Source organism: Phoca vitulina, unplaced genomic scaffold (assembly GCF_004348235.1).
Source record: "Phoca vitulina isolate PV1807 unplaced genomic scaffold, GSC_HSeal_1.0 scaffold9, whole genome shotgun sequence".
NCBI classification, from domain to species: Eukaryota; Metazoa; Chordata; class Mammalia; order Carnivora; family Phocidae; genus Phoca; species Phoca vitulina.
This window is the reverse complement of record NW_022589712.1, coordinates 55,050,783-55,075,068: the sequence shown is the minus strand read 5'-3', so window position 1 is coordinate 55,075,068 and position 24,286 is coordinate 55,050,783. Positions and strand designations below refer to the sequence as shown.

Genomic DNA, 24,286 nt, shown 5'->3' with positions numbered 1-24,286 from the left:
AATTAAACCAAACCCAGACCTATAATCCTGAAATTTTAGAACTCTAAAGACAAAGTAGGTTCAATAAGTTTCTAAAAAGGAAAAACACAACAGGTTTCATAAAGAGTCAAGAATCTAAATGGTGGGGCACCTGGGTGGTGCAGTCGGTTAAACATCTGACTCTTGGTTTTGGCTTGAGTCCTGATCTCAGAGTTATGAGATCAAGCCCCACATCCCTCTCTGTGCTCAGTGAGGAGTCTGTTTAAGACTCTCCCTCAGGCGCCTGGGTGGCCCAGTCGGTTAAGCGGCTGCCTTCGGCTCAGGTCATGATCCCAGGGGTCCTGGGAATGAGCCCAACAGCTCCCTGCTCAGCTAGGAGCCTGCTTCTCCCTCTCCCTCTGCCTGCCACTCCCCCTGCTTATGCTCTCTCCCTCTCTCTGTCAAATAAATAAATAAATATTTTTTTTAAAAAAAAGACTCTCTCGGGCACCTGGGTGGCTCAGATGGTTAAGCGTCTGCCTTCGGCTCAGGTCATGATCCCAGGGTCCTGGGATCGAGTCCCGCATTGGGCTCCCTGCTCCTTGGGAGCCTGTTTCTCCCTCTGCTTCTCTCTCTCTCTCTGTCTCTCATGAATAAATAAATAAAATCTTTAAAAAAAAAAAAAAGACTCTGTCCCTCTTCCTCTGCCCTTCCCCCACCCCATGCAAACACTCTCTCCATCTCTCAAATAAATAAATCTTTAAAAAAAAAAAAAAAGAATCTAGCGCCCAGCTAGCTCAGTCGGTAGAGCATGAGACTCTTAAAAAAAAAAAAAAAAAAGAATCTAAATGGCACCAAACTTCAAAACTGAAAGCTAGAAGACAATGAAGCAACATTTTCAAAATTCTAAGGGAAAACAATGTGCAGCCCAGAATCTTATTACCAGCTAACTCATTATTAATGATTACATAATCAGACTCAAAATTCAAGTAATGCGAAGTATAAACGAATTTACTTCCCATTAACTCTTTGTCAGTTAACTACTGGAAAATGTGCTCCAGCAAAGTGACAGAATAGTTATCTGCAAAGACAGACACAGAATCCATATAAAAAAGAACCCAAAACAAGAGAAAGGCAAAAGAAATCTCCAGAATGATGAAGAGATATTCTAAACAAAAACTGTGAAGGAGGCCTAGAAATCACCCAAACCAGCTTAGAGAGGACAGAAGTCTCCATAAAAGACTCCTATCAAAATTAATCAAGAAGATGAAAGACACTGAATACTTATCATGAGGATATTTACAAAGCTCAGGTAAAGTTTCACAATGAATTAATAATAACTACTTAGAAAAGTTTTAAAAAAAATTTAAGCTGCAATAAGACAAGAAACAAAGACCTAGAGATTAGAAAGGAAAAGATAAAATTATCTCCATTTGCAGATGACATGACCGTCTACATAGAAAACCCTAAGGAATCTACAAAAAACTCCTAGAACTAATACGTGAGTTCATCAAGGTCACAAGAATACATGATAAACACACAAAAAAGGAATCGCATTTCTACAAACTATCAGTGAACATGCAGAAACCAGAATTAAAAACATAATACTATTCAGTATTGCTCCAAAGAAAATGAAACTTAGCTATACATATACACTTAAAACATGCACAAGATCTGTATGGTGAACAGTACAAGAGGTAAAATTTCATTTACAAAAAGAAATCAAAGACTTAAATAAATGAGGAGACATACTGTGTTTCCAGTAAAGATACCAATTCTCAAACTGATCTATATTTAATACAATCTCAGTAAATATCCCAGCAAGGTTTTTTTGTCATAGTCAAGTTTATTCTATAAATAAGTTTATTCTATCTATAAATTTCTGGCAAAGAAACCAGAATAGCTAATATAATCCTGACACAGAAAAATAAAGTGGGAGGAATTACTCAACCAGATATTAAGGCTTACTATTTAGTATATAGCTACAGTAATCCAAACTGTGGTATTGGCAAAGGGACAGTCACATAGATCCCTGAAACAGAATTAAAAACAACAAAAAAAAAAATTCATATAAATATGCCCCATAGATTTTTGAGAAAGATGCAAAACCAATTTCATGCAGGAAGGATAGACTTTTCAACAACAGTGCTCGAGTAAGTGGACTTGATGAGCAAAAAAAAAAAAGGGACGCCCAGGTGGCTCAGTTGGTTGAGCATCTGCCTTCAGGCTCAGGTCCCAGAGTCCTGGGATCGAGTCCCACATTAGGCTCCTTGCTCAGCAGGGAGCCTGCTTCTCCCTCTGCCTGCCGCTCCCCCTGCTTGTGTTCTCTCTCTCTGACAAATAAATAAATAAAATCTTAAAAAAAAAAATGAACTTCAACTTAAGCATTACATCTTACACAAATATTAGCTTAAAACAGATCATAGATTTAGATGTAAAGTATAAAATAATAAAAATTTAGAAAAAAAATCTGAAAACATCTTCAAGATCTAGAGTTAGACAGAGTTCTTTAATTTGATACCAAAAGCATAATCCATAAAAGGAAAAACTGATATATTGGCCTTCATCAAAACTGAAAACTTTTATACAAAAGATCCTGTTAAGAATTAAAATGGCAGAGGGGCGCCTGGGTGGCTCAGTCGTTAAGCATCTGCCTTTGGCTCAGGTCATGATCCCAGGGTCCTGGGATCGAGTCCCACATCGGGCTCCCTGCTCGGCAGGAAGCCTGCTTCTCCCTCTCCCATTCCCCCTGCTTGTGTTCCCTCTCTCGCTGTGTCTCTCTCTGTCAAATAAATAAATAAAATCTTTAAAAAAAAAAAAAAAGAATTAAAATGGCAGAGAACTGGGTGTTATATGCAAACAATGAATCATGGAACACTACATCAAAAACTAATGATGTAATGTATGGTGATTAATTGAAAAAAATAAAATTAAAAAAAAAAAGAAAATGGCAAACTAGAGATAGAAGAAAATATTTGCACATCACATACCTGATAAAGGACCCGTATCATCAGTATATAAAGCACTCTCACAGCTCAAGAGTTAAAAGTAATCCAATTAAAAAATGGGCAAATGACATGAATCGACCTTTCACATAGAAAGATATACAGATAGCAAAATTACTCAAAGAATACAAAAATACTAATTCAAAGGGATACATGCACCCCAATGTTTATAGCAGCATTATCTACAATAGCCAAACTATGGAAACAGCCCAAGTGTCCATCAACTGATGAATGGATAAAGATGTGATATATATACATAAGAGAATATTACTCAGCCATAAAAAAAAGAATGAAATCTTGCCATCTGCAATAACACAGATGGAGCTAAACAGTATAATGCTAAGTGAAATAAGTCAGTCAGAGAAAGACAAATACTATATGATTTCACTCATATGAGGAATTTAAGAAACAAAAAAAACAAGAGGGGGAAAGGAGAAGGGGAGGGGGGAGAGGGGAAAGGCAAAACAAGAAACAGATTCAGAAACTGACAGCTACCAGAGGGGAGGTGGGTAAGGGGATGAGTTAAACAGGTGATAGGGATTAAGGAGTACACTTACTGTAATGAGCACTGAATCACTATACTGTACACCTGAAACTAATATAACACTGTAGCTTAACTGGAATTTAAATAAAAACTTTAAAAAAGAAAAAAAAAAGATACACAGATAGCAAAAAAGCACATGAAAAGATGTCAATTAGGCAAATGCAAATTAAAACCACAATGAGATAGCAACTACACACGTATTATGGCTAAAATAAAAAACAGTGACAACATCAAATGCTGGTGAGGATGCTGAAAAACTAGATGACTCATATATTGCTGCTCAGAGTATGAAATGTTGCAGGCACTCTGGAAGAGTTAGGTAGTACATTTTAAAACTAAACATGAAACTACGATACAACCCAGCAATTTCATTCTTGGGCATTTATTCTAGAGAAATGAAAAGTTTTACATCCACACAAAAACCTGTACATTGTTTACATTTATAGCAGCTTTATTCAAGATAGCCCCCAACAGGAAATGACCCAGATGTCCTTCAACAGGTAAATGGTTAAACAAACAATGGTACCTCTATACCAAGGAATACCAGTCAGCAATATAAAGGAACAAACTATTGATACATACAGTAACCTACGTCAATCTCCATGGAATATGATGAATGTACAAAAGCCAATCCTAAAAGGTTCCATACAATATAATTCAATTTATATAACATTCTTAAAAAGACATAATCTTAGAAATGGAGAACAGATTAGTGGTTGCCAAGGGTTAGGCATGGGGTGAAGGGGAGGAAAGGTGTGGTTATAAAAGAACAACACAAAACATCTTTGTAGAGTTGGAAATGTTCAGAATATTGACTATAGTAGTGGACACATGGACTTATACAGGTAATAAAACTGTATAGAACTTACTATACATAGACACACACAGATAAAACTGGGTACAAATAAACACGTAAAACTGGGGCAATTGGAACAAGACAAATTATATCAGTATAAATATCCTGGCCATGATATTATACTATCGTTTTGTAAAATGTGACCATTGAGGGAAACTGGGCAATATATAGAGGGCATTCCTCTGTATTATTTCTTACAGGTACATATGAATGTAAAATTATCTCAATTTTTTTAGAATGCCATTATTAACTACATGAAAATCAAAATGCTATGTAATAAAGAAAAGTAACTATAGCAAACTATTTGGCCTAACTATGAACATTATAGTATGTATATAATTTTTAAAAAATCAAAATACTGAAAAATGATCTAATTAAAATTACAACTATATTGGAAAGGTGTGAGGGAAATGTGCTTGTACATGATGGGATAAGGGGAGGTGGGACTGAAAAAGAGAGGAAATAACCTTATCTTCCATAAAGTCAATTGGTGACGCCTAAAACTGAAAAATCAAAAAACAGCAATACTAGCATGTTATTTAGATGTAAGGAAACAATATTTTTACATCTATTAAAATAGTTGAGAAGAGCTAACTACAGAGTTAGAAGTTTATAGAGCCTGAGGAAGAAAGTCAAGAGAATATATCCTTTTTGTGGGGTGGGATCACAATACAGATGTGTTATTTATTTGAAGTATAATGTCATACAGTTCAAATGCCATACAATCCATCTATTTAAAATATACACCTTAGTGGTTTTGGTATATTCACAGTTGCGCACTCATCACCATAATCAATTTTAGAACATTTTCATTTCCCCAAAAAGAAACCCACTACCATTAGCAGTCACTGCCTATTTCCTCCCTTGTCCTGAGATAGATAGGTAAGATACATGTCTCACCCTGATTAAGTCAACATTGCCTGCAGTATTTTTTTACTAATGTTCTTTTGCTTTGTTCTTGTAGATCTCTGTTAGAGGCAATGAATTCTCTGACAGTTGTTGGGGGATGATATAGGCGGCATCAACAACCAAATATTCCATCACTCCCACTTCTTCACTTGTATAATTTTGCTGAGTTCAGAACAAACCGAGTTAAGTCTAATGACCTCACCCCTAAAAGCAATATGTATAAGGCAGGGAAAAGTCTACGAAATCCCACCATGATTTTATGGTTTATGGTACTGAATGACAGCCTTTGCAGACACCAATACTTTGAATTGTTCTTTTGCTTGTCACTATCCCCAGGCCACCCTAGACAATGTGCCTTAGTAATACTCAGGATGGATAAGCATAAAATGTACTTCATTCAAAAAGCAGCAGGAGAGGGGCGCCTGGGTGGCTCAGTGGGTTGGGTGTCTGCCTTCGGCTCAGGTCATGATCCCAGGGTCCTGCGATCAAGTTCTGCATTGGGCTCCCTGCTCTGTGGGGAGCCTGCTTACCCCTCTCACTCTGCCTGCCACTCCCCCTGCTTGTGCTCGTGCTATCAAATAAATTTTAAAAATCTTTAAAAAAAAAAAAAAAAAAGCAGTGGGAGAGGGCACCTGGGTGGCTCAGTCGGTTAAGCTCAGGTTATGATCCCAGAGTCCTGGGAACGAGCACCATGTCGGGCTCCCTGCCCAGCAGAAAGCCTTCTTCTCCCTCTCTCTCTGCCGCTCCCCCTGCTTGTGCTTTCTCACTCTCTCTCCCCCTATCAAATAAATAAATAAAATCTTAAAAAAAAAAGTGGTGGGAGAGCGATTTTGAAGGTGAATGTGGGAAGGGTAGGCTCTCTACTGCAGGATGTTCTTGAGCACATCATCTTGGGGAAAAAAAGCACATCTAGAAGCTAAAGATCTGGAAAGTGATCCCTGTAACTATCCATGCCAAAGACCTTTGGAAAGTCTCCATGAACCCCTGGGGTACCTGAACACCAGTTAAGCTTACCACTCTAATGTAGCATGCCTTCTTTCACCTCCAAGCCTTCACGAATCTATTCCGTAGAGCCAGAACTCTCTTCCCGCCCCCCCAACCCCACAACCACCACTTTAACCAGTCTAACTTCTGTTTGTCCTTCTGGCCTCAGCTCATGTGATATGTCCCTGGGATGCCTCTTCTAATGCCCTAAGTGAGGATGGGCCCCCTGCCAGACTTCCATAGCATCTCCTTCTCCTATGCTGACATTCATTACACTGTGTTACCACTGCCTGTTCACTTGCCAGTCTTCCTGTAAGGAAAAATAAGATAAAAACATGGAGGGAGGCAAATCATAAAAGACTCTTAACTACAGAGAACAAACTAGGGGGGGTGGGTGAGGGGATATGCTAAATGGACTTTAAGGAGAGCACTTGTGATGAGCACTGGATGTTGTATGTAAGTGATGAATCACTAAATTCTACTCCTGAAACCAACACTGCACTAAATGTTAACTAACTTGAACTTTAATAAGAACTTGAAAGAAAAAAAAACTTCCCTGTCTTCCTTATACGTTTGGGGACAACAAGGACCATATTCATGGCTCTATCCCACAATAGCAAAGTGCCTAGCACATAGTAGGTATTCAAGAAATTCCTGTTGAAACAACAAATGAAGAAATATGAGGAGTCCTTTGTGAGGATAACCAGCCTAGAAAGCATGCACTCAACAGTTCTCTCTTTTTGTAAGAAAAATCCTGGGGCTCTTGGCTCCTCATTGAAAGTTTCTTCCAACTCAGGAGCCATTGGCTTTACTGTCCCACATGTTTGGTGGCAACTATTCAGTTCTGCAGCAACATGTTTTCACCATCCCAGCTTCCTTCAGCTGATCGGGTCAATGGGCCCAGCTGTTGAATTAATTCCATCATGGTGGTCTGGGACTAGGAAGAATCATGTTGGTGGCCAGAACAGTTTCCAAGAGGAGGCGGCACACTATACCATTCAGGGCCATAGGAGAAAACACCAAGGCTGGTCCCAGGCAGAAAGAGTGCAGAAACTATTTTTCTACAATAAGCTTTGTAGAATCATTTGACTCTTTAAATAGATGCATTAATAATATTTTAGGTAAAAAACTTTTCTACTCTACTTCTCCTGAAGTTCAGGAGTGAAAGGGAGAAGTTAGCAGATAAAAATTTATGTGATTAGATTATGTTAATATTGAACATCTTATCTTGCCTATACTAGATAGTGTCCTAAGGATAGGTCTATGTTAGTTTCATAATTTTATAATCCTCAGTAGTAGCTACCATATCACTAAGCATCTTGTAAATATTCATTCTACAGTTTTTCTTTACAGAATAGATGGCATTATGTTGTTAATATATAAAAAAATCGGGGCGCCTCGTGGCTCAGCTGGTTAAGCATCTGCTTTCGGTTCAGGTCGTGATCCCAGGGTCCTGGGATCAAGCCCCGCATCGGGCTCCCTGCTCAATGGGGAGCCTGTTTCTCCCTCTCTCTCTGCACCCCGGCTCATACTCTCTCTCATTCTCTATCTCAAAAAAATAAATAAAATCTTAATATATACACACACACACACATATATATAAAACAAAATCTAGATTATCACAGGAATTGTGGGTTCCATATAATAATGATTGAGCTTATTCTTTATCTTTAATAAGTCATTCACAGAGAACAAAGCAAATCTTAGGGAAGCTGTTTTTTTATGCCCAGTATCCCCACCTTCATTTTAGTCAGAAAGCCTTGAAAACTGGCATGGTATGTAAATAATATTCTTTATCCACAAATTAAAAGATTCAGAATCTACAAATACTACCAAGAAAGGTAAAAAAAAAAAAAAAAGAAAAAATTTTTTTTTCAAACCAAGAAACAGGCTCTTAACTACAGAGAACAAACTAATGGTTACCAGAGGGGAGGTGGGCGGGGGGGATGGGTGAAGTAGGTGTAGGGGATTAAGAGTACACTTATCATGATGAACACTTAATAACGTATAGAATTGTGGAATCACTATAGTGTACACTTGAAACTAATAAAACACTGTATGTTAACTATACTGGAATTAGAATTAAAAACTTAATAAAAAATTTTTTCAACTTTATTGAGGTATAATTGACAAAATTGTAGGATATTTAAAGGATACAACATATTGATTTGATAGGCATCATGAAAGGATTCTCAATATCCACTTAATTCATACATGCATAACCTCACATACAGGAAGGTAAAATTTAATATATAAAATTTAACATCCACAGGGCGCCTGGGTGGCTCAGTCGTTAAGCATCTGCCTTTGGCTCAGGACATGATCCCAGGGTCCTGGGATGGAGCCCCGCATCGGGCTCCCTGCTTGGCAGGAAGCCTGCTTCTCCCTCTCCCACTCCCCCTGCTTGTGTTCCTGCTCTCGCTATCTCTGTCAAATAAATAAATAAAATCTTAAAAAAAAAAAAATTTAACATCTTCTGTCACAACTTCAAAATAATTTCTCAATAATCACATAATTCTATTTTATATCTACTTCTAAAATGAATAAAGCTCCATTAAATGATAATGATTAATATTTTTAGATTTCATGTATAGAACTCTTGAATCACTATATTGTACATCTGAAACTAATATAACACTGTATATTAACTATACTGGAATTAAAATAAAAATAAATTTTTTAAAAATTTTTGGATTTCAACAATCTTTTCAGAAGTATCCCACACTACCTCCAAATAACATCTATATGGATCAAAAATATATTAACTTATTTTTGAAAAGAAAGTGACACAGCAAAATGGATAAAAATACTAGTTTAGGTAAGATATAACAAGTCTGAAAGATATAGACCAAAATATTAACAGTGATTATCTCTGAGTGCAGAGGATAGTGAGTGATCATTCCATTCATTACCTTTTTCCTTTCTACCTAGCCATCCAATTTTTCTGAAATGTACATATTAAAATAATTTTAAAGGACATAATAAAAAATAGCTCTCCTATAATGAACTCATAACACAGCAGACATGCTCCTAAAAAATCACCTGAAAGTCAGTGACAAAAGCTAGAGGAAAAAGGCTTCAAAATAAATGAAAGGTCACAAACAAAAAGGAGAAAGGAGAAACATAGTGAACCCATAACTTAATAAATACAGTAGAGAACTATGTCTCAAATCTTTCTACGGAAGTAACCTGCAGAAACACTTGTACTGCACTTTGCATTACTATCACCTTCAATATTATTTTCTAAAAAGTATTTTAAAGCTCTCACATAAATTCTTAGCACTTACTGCTGTAAGTCCTTCATTATTACAAATGTTGACATCAGCACTGTATTCTAGTAATTTACTCATGCACTTCTTCTGCCTGAAAAGAAAAAAGAGACAGAGATAACTGGTACAAGAAAAATAAGCCAATGACAATTATTTTACTGTAATATTGACTACACTCAATACTAGTTGATGGCAAGTATCAATCTATAGTTTTTTTTTTAATTTTTTATTGTTATGTTAATCCCCATACATTACATCATTAGTTTTAGATATAGTGTTCCATGATTCATTGTTTGTGCATAACACCCAGTGCTCCATGCAGAACGTGCCCTGCTCAATACCCATCACCAGGCTAAGCCATCCTCCCAACCCCCTCCCCTCTAGAACCCTCAGTTTGTTTTTCAGAGTCCATCGTCTCTCATGGTTCTTCTCCCCCAATCTATAGGTTTTTAAACAAATGTTTTAACATTTGAAATAAAATGAAAAAACTGTGACATATAAAAAATACGTAACAGTGTATATGTAATAGCATATTATATACCGTATGTTACATATATAGTACTAACATATGGATATACTACATTTGTAGTACTATATATGCTATATACAAAATAGTATATAATAGAGTATGTATGTTTATGTGTTATCATTCACTCAATTAGATCATAAATTTCTCATGCCATGGGGCACCTGGGTGGCTCAGTCGTTAAGCGTCTGCCTTTGGCTCAGGTCATAATCCCAGGGTCCTGGGATCGAGCCCCGCATCAGGCTCCTTGCTCCGTGGGAAGCCTGCTTCTCCCTCTCCCACTCCCCCCGCCTGTGTTCCCTCTCTCGCTGTCTCTGTCAAATAAATAAATAAAATCTTAAAAAAAAAAAAAATTTCTCATGCCATGAATTGTATATTTCTTTAATAAACTCAGTATTAAGCATAGCTAGGTGCTCTCAATGAACTCAATAAAACTTTATTGACTGATTATTAATTATTCAATCCTTTAATAGCTAAAATTTTTATTAACTGAAAAGATCTTTTTAAAAGAGAACAAATTACTTTTCTGGCTTTGGTTTTTGTATCTGAAATGAAATTAAATGTCATTTAAAATCAGCATTATAGTCAAAGAAAACAAAGAAAAAGTTCTGAGAAACTTGTAAGTTCAACATTTATAAAGCTTATCTAATAAACTGTTCTGAAAACCGTAGGAAATAAATCTTCAACAATCCTGAGACAACAGACCAGACAGCCCTATTAAAATGAATACATTGTTCAAAATATGTGTATGTGTGCCTATACCCCATTTCTAAAACATCTTCAAGAGCCTCTTAGACCACTTGCCTATTGCCAAAACAAACACTTAGGTGGAAATGGGCCAGGGAAATAGTCCCAAGGAGGTGTTTAGAGGGAGCTGCTGAAGAAAAGCAAAAATCCATAATGCTTCCCAAACCAAAAATGAACTGTAAAAGACAGAGAGCAGTATGAGAAATGTATCCTTTTTTTCTCATTTAACAATCATTATTGATATTTTATAGAATCTCAGGATGTCAAAACAATCCACTAAATGAGCACTTATTTTGCCAAGAATTAGAGCTAAAATATTAATTAACACATGGGCTCTGTCCTTTATGAGGTCACAACCTAGCCCAAAATATAAAGAAAAAAATCGTGTTTCAAATCTGACCAACATGCAACCTAGAATACACAACAATTCTGAAGTCTTTTATTTTTTTTTAACAATCTCATATAATCATGAGCAACACTGGATCCTCCTGTACAGGAAGCAACTATTTTCCTGCCCAGATATTGCAACAATTACGGGAAGCTTATGGTAACCCAAATGACACAGGGGCAAATCATCCTAGTGCTCTGTGGTAGCTCAATGGGTCTTCTACTGGGAAGGAGGGCAATTCAGTACCAGCGCACCCAGTACTACCGGTTAATAAGAGGAATGATAAAGCAGGCCAGGAGAATTCTACTACTCATCTAACGGTAACTGAGGGAGCAAAACAAAAAACAAACTCCCAAACACGGATGGACAAGCAAAAGGGGCATAAGTCCCCTGTGACTTCCGCTTCAGCCTAGACAAATTTTTTTTTTATTGTTATGTTAATCCCCATACATTACATCATTAGTTTTAGATATAGTGTTCCATGATTCATTGTTTGTGCATAACACCCAGTGCTCCATGCAGAACGTGCCCTCCTCAATACCCATCACCAGGCTAACCCATCCTCCCAATCCCCTCCCCTCTAGAACCCTCAGTTTGTTTTTCAGAGTCCATCGTCTCTCATGGTTCTTCTCCCCCTCCGATTTCCCCCCCTTCATTCTTCCCCTCCTGCTACATTCTTCTTCTTCTTTTTTTCTTTCTTAACATATATTGCATTATTTGTTTCAGAGGTACAGATCTGAGATTCAACAGTCTTGCACAGTTCACAGCGCTTACCAGAACACATACCCTCCCCAGTGTCCATCACCCAGTCACCCCATCCCTCCCACCCCACCCCCCACTCCAGCAACCCTCAGTTTGTTTCCTGAGATTAAGAATTCCTCATATCAGTGAGGTCATATGATACATGTCTTTCTCTGTTTGACTTATTTCGCTCAGCATAATACCCTCCAGTTCCATCCACGTCGTTGCAAATGGCAAGATCTTATTCCTTTTGATGTCAGCCTAGACAAATTTGAACTCATAAAGAAATTATAATAAAAAGCTATTTCTGAAAACATCAGAAGCTACAAGGAGTAACATGTACTCAACCCACTCAGTAAACATTTATGGAGCCACTCTAAGTCGTACAAGGCACCCAGTAACAAAAACTAAAATAGTCAAGTATTGAATATCATAATCTTTTTTTTTTTTTTTTTTTTTTTTTGCGAGAGAGAGAATGAGAGACAGAGAGCATGAGAGGGAGGGGGGTCAGAGGGAGAAGCAGACTCCCCGCTGAGCAGGGAGCCCGATGCGGGACTCAATCCCAGGACTCCAGGATCATGACCTGAGCCGAAGGCAGTCGCCCAACCAACTGAGCCACCCAGGCGCCCCTATCATAATCTTTATAGAAACAGAAAGGTATCCAAATTAGATGTTAAGGTTACAAACTCTTCTTGTTCCTTCTCTCCTCACTGACTTGCCATGTGAATCAAGCAATTTCTATCATATTTCTTCACCTTTATATGTAACAGTCTCCAACTTAAATGTTCTCACACCCCCACCCAAAAAAAGATAAATATGTAAGGTGATAGTGATGGATGTGTTTACTAACTAAATGAAAGGAATCCTTTCACAATGTAGATGTCTATCAAATCATAATGATGTACGCTTTAAAAATCTTACAATTTTGTTGGTTATAGCTCAACAAAACTAGAAAAAAAAAAGTAATGATCTCCTAAATGACTTAAGTCTCTGACTACAATGGCAATAGACATTTTATCCCCACTGTGCACCAATCTCTCCTTTCACTTACAGTCGTGGATCTAGAGTACTGAGATATTTTTCTACGTGTAACTTTTTGAAAGAGATTTGTCACTAGCTTACCAACCCTTGGGATAATGTATCTAGATCTGAGATCAATTCAGCAAGGAATGAATTCAACAAGATCTATGACCTTGGGTGTGACACCCTACAAACATCACCAGTGTGGCTAATTATTATAAAAATAGTTGTTTAATTAGCACATTGTTACCTTGTTACCTATCAGAACAGTGGACAACTGGTTCACATGCTAAATCAAGAACTGGATCAGACCAAACAGGGTCAAAGGAGTATGCCTTTTCCCTGTCCAACCTAGATATCACTATGGTTCTTATATTTTTGGTTCCACTTTAATCCTTGTATGCAAAAATTTGGTCTCAGAATGATGCAGTACACAATTTTAGCCCCATATCTCAGTCAGGCATCTCCCTCAACTACCTAGAATCTCAGGTCAAAACAAGAAACAAAAATATTTTCAAGAGTAATCAAAAAAAGAGGGGCAGACGGGTGGCTCCATCAGTTAAGCTTCTGTCATCGACTCAAGTCATGATCCTGGGGTCTTGGGACTGAGCCCTGCAGCAGGCTCCCTGTGCAGTAGGGAGTCTGCTTCTCCCTCTCCCTCTGCCCCTCTCTCCCCGCCACTCATGCTCTCTCTCTCAAATAAATAAAATCTTTAAAAAAAAAAAAAAAGTAAACAAAAAAAAGAAACATAGGAATATACCTTTTTTTTGAGAGACAGGGGGAAGGAGAGATAGGGGTAGGAGCAAAGGGAGAGGGAGAGAGCGAATCTTAAGCAGGTTCCATGTCCAGCACAGAGCCCAAAAGAGGTCTCATGACCCTGAGACCATGACCTGAGCCAAAATCAGAGAGTTTGAAGCTTAACTGACTGAGCCACCCAGGTGCCCCAGGAATATACTTTTATATATTTGAAACATGTTTATAAATATAAGTTCTTCAAGCCCTGAGTCAAAAACTACTTTTTTCATTTTAAACATAATTCCAGCCATTTGGTATGGCTTCTCAGTCCAACAGAATTTTTTTTAAAGATTTACTTATTTTAGAGAGAGAGCACACACACATACACACTCCCGCACAAGAGAGAGGGGAGGGGGAGATGGGGGCGGGGAGGGACAGAGAGAGAGAGAGAGAGAGAGAATCTCAAGCAAACTCTCTGCTGAGTGTGGAGCCCAATGTGGGGCTCGATCCCAGGCCTCTGAGATCATGATCTAAGCCGAAATCAAGAGTCGGACGCTTAACCGATTGAGCCTAGGTACCCAGGCACCCCTCAGTCCAACAGAATTTTAAGACATAAAAAAATAGGGGCGCCTGGGTGGTTCAGTTGGTTAAGCATCTGCCTTTGGCTCAGGTCATGATCCCGGAGTCCTGGGATCAAGCCCCGTGCTGGGCTCCCTGCTTGGTGGGAGGCCTGCTTCTCCCTCTCCCTCTGCTTGTGTGCTCTCTCTCTCTGTCAGGTAACTGAATAAAATCTTAAAAAAAAAAAAAAATAGTAAAAAATAGTAGTAAGTAGAGGCAGACACAGAGATGTGACATCTGAAATTCTCAACAAAAAAGTGAGAAAGAAAGACATAAAAAGTATAGTAGGGTTTAAAATACCACACAATGGAGCACCTGGGAGGCTCAGTTGGTGTCTGATTCTTGGTTTCGACTCAGGTCATGAACTCAGGGTCCTGAGATGGAGCCCCATGCTCAGCAGGGAGTCTGTCTGATATTCTCTCCCTCTGCCCCTACTCTCTCTCTCAAGCATCTCTCTTTCTCTCTCTCAAATAAATAAATCTTTAAAAAAGTAAATATAACTTTTTTATATTATATATATTATATAAAAGTGAATATATATATATATATATATATTATATAAAAGTAAAATAAACCAGCATAGAATAACATAAAGATGTTCATAATGAAGACCAGAGTTATCAGGAAAAAGCAAAAATATATTTACATTTTAGAAACACTACTTTTATAGGGGGAAAAATTATTTAATAAAAAATTTCAAAAGGAAGGGTAGTAAATACACTATTTATTTAGAAAACTTTTTGTCATAATTAAAAGGAAAGATAAGTTTTGGTACTGAAAGGAGTAAGTTATCCTAATTTAGAAAGCTTACTACAGTATAGCCCATTCTCAAAAAGATATAAATAAGCTGGGTAAAATATATTTACTCCGTCTTTAATTCCATTAATAAAATTAACTGAACAAGTGATTTGGAAAATAAGGTATGGAAATAGATGTGAAAAAGAATAAGCAGGAAAAAGGACATCCAAACAAAGAGGGTGACAATGATGCTTTTTAGAAAATAAAATATCATTATAATACAAGTAAAAATGAACTTAAGTATATTTTCAAGAAAAAATATTAGTAAACAATTTAATAAATTATTAAATATGACAGTTATTTAAATATTGAATACAATGACCCACGACCCTCTTCCCAAGGCAAATATTGGTCAAAAAAAATCACCAAATCAAGAGAGCCTTGAATACTGTCAGTCATAACTGATAATAAAACTTAAGCTACTCAAGGGACAAAATATTTACCCATTTCTAGCTGCCAAATGAAGGGGCGTACAGCCTGAAATATCTTGATAGTTAGGATTTGCTCCTTTCTTTAATAGCAGGACCAAGCATTCCACCGAACCACAACTAAAACAATATTAAAAACAGTTCAGATACATTCAGCAGTCAGTTGACATACACCTCAATTAAAAAAACAAAAAGCTCCATTAAACATATTTTTAAGGTCCATTATTAACCTACAATTTGATTTAACTTGTCATAAATAGTAAATATCCTCTACTTTCAAGAAGGTACATTCTACTATGAAAGCTATGAAGTATTTGAGATGTTCAAATAAAGCAAAATAAAGTATTAACACATAAAAGAAACCACATAGTACTCTCAATTCTTTGGCCTCCCAGAAGCCAAACATATTATGAAAAATTAATTTTAACATATCTACCTAAGTCCTGAAAGGAAGTTAGATTTCAATTAATTGATTGATTACATACTGGAAGATTATGGATTAAAATCATTCTCATACCTAAGTAAAAAATATAAAGCCAATGGTTTCATGTGCAGTTAACATATAAAATTTCATACTGGTAGGATGAGAGAAAATTTTCAGTGAATGTACTCTCTCCAGTACATCCAGGAAAGATAAACTACTGATCTGACCTAGAACAAGCTAAGATAGTAGATGTGAGACTTGAGTCTGATCTCAAGGTTGACGTATCTAGAAAAAGAATGCAAACACAGCACACTATGCTCTAAACAGAATAAAGAACTATTCAGCAGTCTATTCTCATCTCTTCCCATAACTATTGTGGGACAACACTGATCCAAAGCTTACTGATCACTGTGCTAGACCAGACTTTAATCCAAAATATCCTCCTTCTTACTTTGCTGCAATGTGAAGCAAGCTTCTTTTCACACGTCCAAATGCATAATTGACATCAAACTTTGAATTTGATAGTAGCTCAGAAACAGACCTAAGCCAAAAGAAAATTAAAAGAATCAATATGTGAAAAAAAAAAGTTTTAAAAAACATAGTAACTCAAGTTAATTGCCCTTTAGTTACTCTAACCAATTATCCAAAAAGTTCTGTCCCAAGTCAGTCAAAAAACAAAGCACTATTCTCTAAGCACAGCATAGTAGCCAACAGTTTCATCCAAAAAACAACTGCACTGGGGTGCCTAGGTGGCTCAGTCAGTTAAGTGTCTGATTTTCGGCTCAGGTCATGATCCCAGGGTTCTGGGATGGAGCCCCACATCAGGATCCCTGCTCAGTGGGGGGTCTGGTTCTCCCTCTCCCTCTGCCTCTCCCCCAGTTTGTGCTCTTTCTCTTTGTCTCTCTCTCACTCTCTCTCTCTCTCTCTCAAATAAATAAAATCTTAAAAAAAAAAAAAAACTGCACTGACCTATAAACTGGTGTTGAAGGTTTCCTCATCTGCTGATCTATATCATCTGCTCCGAAGATACCTAAGTTGGCTTCAGTTCTCCCTAGATTCTTGAGAAACAAAGAGAGTTGGGCTAGCTGCTCCCCTTGCAAAAAGTATAGCCTCCCTATATTAATTTTGGCCAATTAAGAAAAATCAGATTTAAACATGTTTTAGTTGTATCACACAGGAAGTTTAAAGCAAAAAATTATTTATATTTTAAACTTGTTTCAAAATAGTTTCCTTGTCACCTTATTATACCAACTACCCAATGGCTAACCACAGCAGAGCTGCCTGCTACAAGTATAAACATCTCATCACCCAGCCAGATAACTGTATCTCATATGCGCCCTGTAAAGAGTGTCCACACTACATCAATGAAAAGAACATCAAAGCAGAACGTTAGGAAGTAAGTTTCCATCAGCCCTAACCTTTTGCAATAAAGATCAGTAGTGACCTCTAACTGAAACCATCACAATGTTGTTCTAATTGTCAGTGACCAACCAAATAACTGACTTAATATCTGATAATTCATTCAGAACATCTCTTACCATAGAATTTTACAGTTGAGATGGATCTTAGAAAATCTTGGTTTTTATTTCACAGACAATAAACTATAAAAGAGGTTAAACAACATGTCCCAGGACAACATCTATGTCCAAACTGTGTTTGTGCATGTATATGTTTACAACATAGGTAAATTTATACTTCTCTTGTATTTTCTTTTTTTAGTTTTTGGGAGGTTTTGTTTGTTTCTTTCTTCTTTAAAGTAGGCTCCACATGCAGTGTGGAGTCCAACATGGGCTTGAACTCATGACGCTGAGATCAAGACCTGAGCTGAGATCAAGAGTCGGATGCTTAACCAACTGAGCCACCCAGACGCCCTTCTTTTTTATATTTATACAAAAAGCATAAATTTGAAATAGGCACTCACCTGTGTTGATCAGCCATAACCATTGGCATTAATGTATAAACAGCAGTTTCATTATCTGAGTAAAAAACAAAACAAAACAAAAACTAAACAAAAAACAGAAAAAGAATTTATGTCCTATGTTTTTCCAAAGGGTGAAACTTAAAACTACCTCAGAGTTTTCCTAATTCCATATAAAAAGTGAGAAGAGGAGAAAGATTAAAGATAGTGTGGAATACCAGAGGCATTTCAAAATCTGCAACAATGCAGAATTTCTTATCCTAATGCTAGACCCCTTTACATCATCACCAAAGTGCTTAGCTTCTGGATTTGATGGGGAAAATGAGACCTAGTATTTTCTGTAGCTTTAACAACAGAAACTTCTTTTACTTCCAAAAAAGTGTTTACCGAGTTCATGTTTTATCAAACTTACATGTAGTTTGGGGGAATTTTAAGCATATATAGTGATTATAGATATATATATGCTAAAATAATTTTTAAACATTAAATATACATAATACTTGCTTCTTGACAATATTATAACAAAAGGAATTATTTTAGAAGCTTTTACAAAACAGCATTAAAATCTTACTTTTCCACATTACTTTACACTTACGCACATTTTCCTTTATATCTTTTATGAAGTTCACAGAAACATGATCCAAAAGAAAAGGTTAAAAGTCAACAATATCTATGATATTGGACTATACTTATATAAATTCCAGCTTTGTTTGGATTTATTTTTATATATTACTAATGGTCATCTCAATTCAATGCATTTTAGAGGTTTATGGGTTTTTTTAAGTTATTTACAGAGAAGTAACTCTAACAACTCTTAAAACATTAATGCCAATGCTAAAATTAGTTTTAGGAGGAAAAAGGGTTTTTGCATAGTATCAAGGTATCTCCCCAAAATACTAATTACAAAGGGAAACAGTAAATTTACAGTGGAGAACCCAGCAGATACCACCTTGATCAACTGATAAAGGATAATGTCACCAGATATAATACATACTGATATCATGTAATATCATGTAGCCTCTGATACGATCCACCAAGAATAGAAAAAAGATCAGACAAACCCAAATTAAGGGGAATTCCACAAAAATACCCAAGCAGTCCTCTTAAAAAGTCTCAAGGCCATTAAATACAAGAAAAGTTTAAAGAACTATTACAGTTTGGGGAGGCTAAGGAAACACGGATGACTAAATGCAACGTAGTATCTTGATTGGATGCTAAATTAGAAAAAGGACATTAGTGAGAAAACTCATGAAATTTTAATAAAGTCTGTAATGCAGTTAATAGTATTATGATAATGTTAATTCCTTAGTTTTGATAAGTGTACTATGGTTGTAACAAAATGTGAACATTATGGGAAGTTGGGAGAAGGATGCATGGGAACTCTGTATTATTTATGCAACGTTTCTGTAAGTCTTAAATTACTTAAAAATAAAAAGTTTTATCAAAAGAAGAAAAAAGGGGAATTGTTATCATTAAAAGAGTCTTAAGAGATGATCAACCAAGTAATAATATGTGGACTCTGGGTACTGATCCAAACAAATCAACTGTAAGAGGATGTTTCTGGGAGAAGAAAACTCAATAGGGACTTGATGATAATAAAAATCATTGTCATTTGTGTTGGCTCTACCGATAGTATTGTGGTTATGTTTGAATAAAGCAGTTTATAGATTTAGAAATATATACTGAAGAAATATATACCAAAAAGAAGGAAAAAAGTTATCAACATTTCTTCACATCTTTGTTCATTACTTCACTATTTGTAAGTATATCCATGAAAAGCAATTTAGTCCTAGTAGAACTATTCTGAAGTTTCAGCGTGCAGAGGCAACAACTCTTTTATTACAAAAAAAAAAAAAATCCTAGTCCTAACAGCCCACATGTTTTAAACCATTATCTTAAAGGCACTGTTCTAAACGCTTTACATGCATCATCTCTTTTATCCTCACAACCACTTTATGAAGTAGGTACTATTATTATCCCCATTTTACAAACAAAAAAACTGAGCACTAAATTAAGTAACAAGCTGTGTGATGGTGGCACTAAATCGTTAAGCTTGAATTCAAACCTGGCTGATTCCAGAGCCCACACAATAAAAATCTTACAGTACACCCAGTATACTACATATAGTAACCAAAAGGTCTACAATAGTCTTTTATGTGCAAAACACTCTAATTTGTTTTTTGTTTTTGTTTTTGTTTTTTAAAGATTTTATTTATTTATTTGACAGAGACAGACACAGCGAGAGAGGGAACACAAGCAGGGGGAGTGGGAGAGGGAGAAGCAGGCTTCCCGCTGAGCAGGAGCCCAATGCGGGGCTCGATCCCAGGACCCTGGGATCATGACCTGAGCCGAAGGCAGATGCTTAACGACTGAGCCACCCAGGCGCAGTTTTTTTCTAATTTGTTTTATTCTCTTCTATTTCCTTTTTTAAAATGCTGACTGCAATAAATTGTTCTCATTAACTACCGGTGAGTCACCACTAGCAGTTGAAAAATACTGCACTTACGCCTCCTTGGGCATGGCAACATTTTTTCTCTCTCATATGATACACGCCCCAATAAACATCTGAACTTCCAAACCATGACAATTTCATTAAGTCTCTCCATAATAAGCAAAGTCATAAACAGGAAGGACCCTTATTTTTAATTTAAACTTATAAATCAAGTTCGTACATAATTTTAAGTGAGCATAAGCTTCATAAGGTTCGCATGGGTTTTAATAGGGTGTTTATTTAGACAAAATTTAGATATAGATCTCACTTTTTAATTCACATATAACCCTATAAAAATATAACTCATACACCAAATGGTATGAGGAAATAAATATAACCACAACTATGATGCTAGAAGGAGACTATCCAGGAAAAGATATACTATGAAAGAAGAGAATAAAATTTTTTCTCACTTGCTTCCTTCTCCACGCTCAGGAAGACACCTTAAGAACTAGGTATATAATTAAAATTTTCCAGAGTGATAAAAAAAAGTTTAATCTCTCACTTTTTCAGATATGTTGGCCATTTGATTAGTTGATAAAGTTCCAGAACTCTACAACTAAAAGGAAAACCTTGAAGAAGAGGGAGCTCAGATTCATTATAACATATACTATTTCTCTTTAAACCATCAAATGGGAACAATTTTCTAAAAACTGATTATCACCCTAATCATCATTCAAATATATGCTAATATGGGCTCAAGTTCCATTATCTTACGAAACAAGCTACATTCACTGTAAATTCAGTAATTTAAGACTATTTTTTCCACATAATCAAACAATATAAACCAATTTTTAAAGTCCACTGAGAATCCATATCCCTAGAGTAATTTATTTCTCTTCACTTCCTCTCTCACAAGAATATTCCTATGTTAGCCCTGCCTAGGATGACTCAACAACCTGCACTCCATTATTTACTGATAATACTTAGTGGTAATACTCAGGTTTTCATCATCCCAAAGAAATATAAATGTGCTCTACCAGAATCCAATTCAGTCAATCAAATCTGCAGTTTAATCCTATGCAACAAAGTTAATTTTAGAGTAAAAGCTGATTAAAAACTTTCTAACCTTAGTAATGTGTTCCAATCAGATGCTTATTAATCACTGAATTCTAACATGGCAAAATAAGTATCTGAATATTTTCTAAATGTAGAGAGATCTCAGAACTTTTGTGCAGTCTTTAAAATGCAAGCCCAACAACGTGGATTTTTATAACTAGATTTTTATAACACATACACATACGCACTTGAAAGAGGGAATCTCAGAGAATTCAAAAAGAAAGATCTATCAGAACTTAGGGACCAAGCCAAATTAAAGAAACAAGATGAGCAAATTCATTATAATTAAAAAAAAAACAAATGAAAGCCAAGATGCCACTTTTGCCTAGCAACATGGGAAAATGTTTCATTTTTACTTACTATTCTAGTTTCCAGGGACTCTCAAGACTGTTGGTGGAACTTTCTAAAAAAGTAAGTTGAGAGGTTGATACTCAGAGCTTTAAAAATGTTGACATAATTAGATCTATAATTCTTCTTCCACTTATTAATTCTAAAGAAAGACTTAGAGAAAGACTAAGACTTAAAAACTACAAAGCTGCTCCTCATAAAATCTATTATCAAAACAAAAATTAAATTCAGTATTTGTTACATGTATCCTATGAAAAGCTGCAAGGTCATTAGGCATATTTAAAGGTATTTTAAAAAGTGATGTTTTCTAAAAGCAAAATAATAGACCATATACCGTATGATCTTAATTTGGTAGAGAAAGAAAAAAATAATAGAAGGAAATAAAATACTAACATTGTTTATTACTGAATGGTAGAATAACCAATTTTCGAATTTTTCTTCTTGAAATTTTCTACAATGAAAATATATTACTTAATTTTAAGACCAGGAAACATTATCAAGGTCTTCTAAATCATATTTTTGTAAAAAATAGTGGGATATAAACTAAGCAACACAATTACCAAGTCAATGAAACTGCATGCTGTGTTCTTCACTAACCTATACCAATAATTTGTGGAAAATGAATGAGGACAGCACTTGAGAAATGGACTCAAAGGTAAAAGTTGGAAAGAAAACACAGAAAGTAGAAGTTCAAGCTGGAAGTCTATAGTTACTAAAATCATAATTATTTTCAGTCAACTACTTCATACTAGCAAAGTACCAAGTAGAAAATTATTTTTCAGAAAGTCACATAAATCATCCCTATTCTTAATCCTAAGTAGAGACTAGGGGGAAATTTTTTCATGAAAATTATCCACAAAGTTCCCATTCCCATATTTACTAGATGGCTCTCTCCTAACGTCTCCTATAACCTACAAATCACCTCTCCAGCAGCAATTCAAAGAAAGTTTTGAAAAATTAAAGATACACTAATACAATGCATTAAAAAAAAAAAAAAATCCCCAGCCTTAACCTCCTACCCCTTCTCTCACTGGGGCAAACGGAACGGAAAGCCTCCTAGAGGCAGCAAGGCCATATCCCACTGCCACTAAAACGTAGGAATTCGTGAGGCTGCAAACAAAACGGCTTTATTTCTCACCTTCTTTATTGCTAGTGCTTTCTTTGCCTGTTCTAAAGAAACCCTGGCACAATGAACTAAAATTCCTGAACTACAAGGATCATGCCTTATTCCTCTTTGTGGAAGGTCCCCAACCCACACTTATGTCTGATGAATAAATGAAGACAGGCAGGCATAATTTCAAAGTGTATATATACACACACGCACAGTACTTTAAGAGTACATACTTGATATTTAACACCCTTTTATTTGTCTGTTTATTGTCAAAATATCAAAATACAGTACTCTCCATTTCCGAAAAGAAAAGAAAGGATACTTAATTCCCGCTCTGCAGCTTAAAATAGAAATACTATTTTGGTGCATCTCTCTAGCCCCGGCTAGCAACGACTGTACAATGACCCAAAACTGTAATGTTTTCTGAATCCGGGTCTCCGCCATCCGACTGATATTTTTGCCCCTTTGCCAAAACCCCAGATCCACAGTCGGGAGATACTTCTGTCCTGCTTCTTCCAGCACCGGGGCCCGCAGAGCCCAGACCCTCCAGCAAACTCCCACCTGCCTTGGTGGGAGCAGCGGTAGAGGGGTAGCCGGGGTTCCAGCCTGGCCCCTCCTAGCTAAAGAAAGTAAATGTGGGCGTTTTCTCGGCTTTGGGTTAGTTTATCCACCCGACCTCGCCGCAGCCCGAGCCCCGCCCCCGCCACGCCACGGCTGCCCCAGACACCCCTAACCCCTCGCCCAGCTCACCGTCGGGCAGCTCGACTGTGCGCGCGCGGCGCAGCGAGCGCGTCAGGCGGTTGAGCTGCTCCATCGCTCTCTCCATCCTCGGCGCGCCCTCCGCGCCCACCCCGCCGCGCCGGCGGCCTCCGCGCCTAGCACCCTACATCCCGCCCCGGGCCCGTTCGACGGGCGGAGGCACCGGCTCGCCCCGGATAACGCCCGGAGCTGCACGGGCCGCTCCAGGCCGCGTCCTCCGCCGGGGGTCAGGGACTGCCGGACCGACCACTGACGGGACACCCGCCGCTGCCGCTCGCGCCCTTCCTGCCACCGCCGCCGCTTCCCTCCCGGTTTCGCACGGCCTTCTGGGAACAGTAGTTCAGAGCCGGCGGACTCGCGCGCCTGAGGCGGAGCCACGCTGGGTGCGCCGGTGGCTCCGCGCCCAGACGACGCAGACGCCGTGGTAGAGAAGTGAGTGCGGGAAGCGAGGCCGAGACTGGGCGTACCCCCAAGTTCGTGGAGAGACTTGCTGTGTGGCCCCACGCCCTCTCCGGCCCGCAAAAGTTGTACAGGAGAGGAGCAGCTTCTTTTAATTCTGTCACTCTCTTATATAGCAGATTGGGGTTTTGCACAGTTGTTCTTAAAATAAATCCATCCTCCTCTTCATTCTAGTTTGGGTACATTTGTTT

The 24,286-nt window shown here is 37.3% G+C and overlaps 1 protein-coding gene across 3 annotated transcripts in view; it reads right to left on the bottom strand.

Moving 5' to 3' along the window:
- HACE1 (HECT domain and ankyrin repeat containing E3 ubiquitin protein ligase 1) overlaps nt 1-23,946 on the bottom strand; it is a 103,531-nt gene extending 79,585 nt beyond the window's left edge. For 2 of the 3 annotated variants that reach the window (XM_032408156.1, XM_032408159.1), the window contains exons 1-5: nt 23,628-23,946; nt 17,872-17,926; nt 16,402-16,491; nt 15,542-15,646; nt 9,544-9,619 (exon numbers count right to left, since the gene is read on the bottom strand). In XM_032408156.1, the coding sequence (XP_032264047.1) occupies nt 9,544-9,619; nt 15,542-15,646; nt 16,402-16,491; nt 17,872-17,926; nt 23,628-23,703 (402 nt within the window). In that variant the 5' untranslated portion in view covers nt 23,704-23,946. Of the gene's footprint in view, nt 1-9,543; nt 9,620-15,541; nt 15,647-16,401; nt 16,492-16,919; nt 17,009-17,871; nt 17,927-23,627 lie in introns of all 3 variants that reach the window. The other variant, XM_032408157.1, reaches the window with a different exon arrangement.
- Nucleotides 23,947-24,286: the final 340 nt, after the last annotated feature.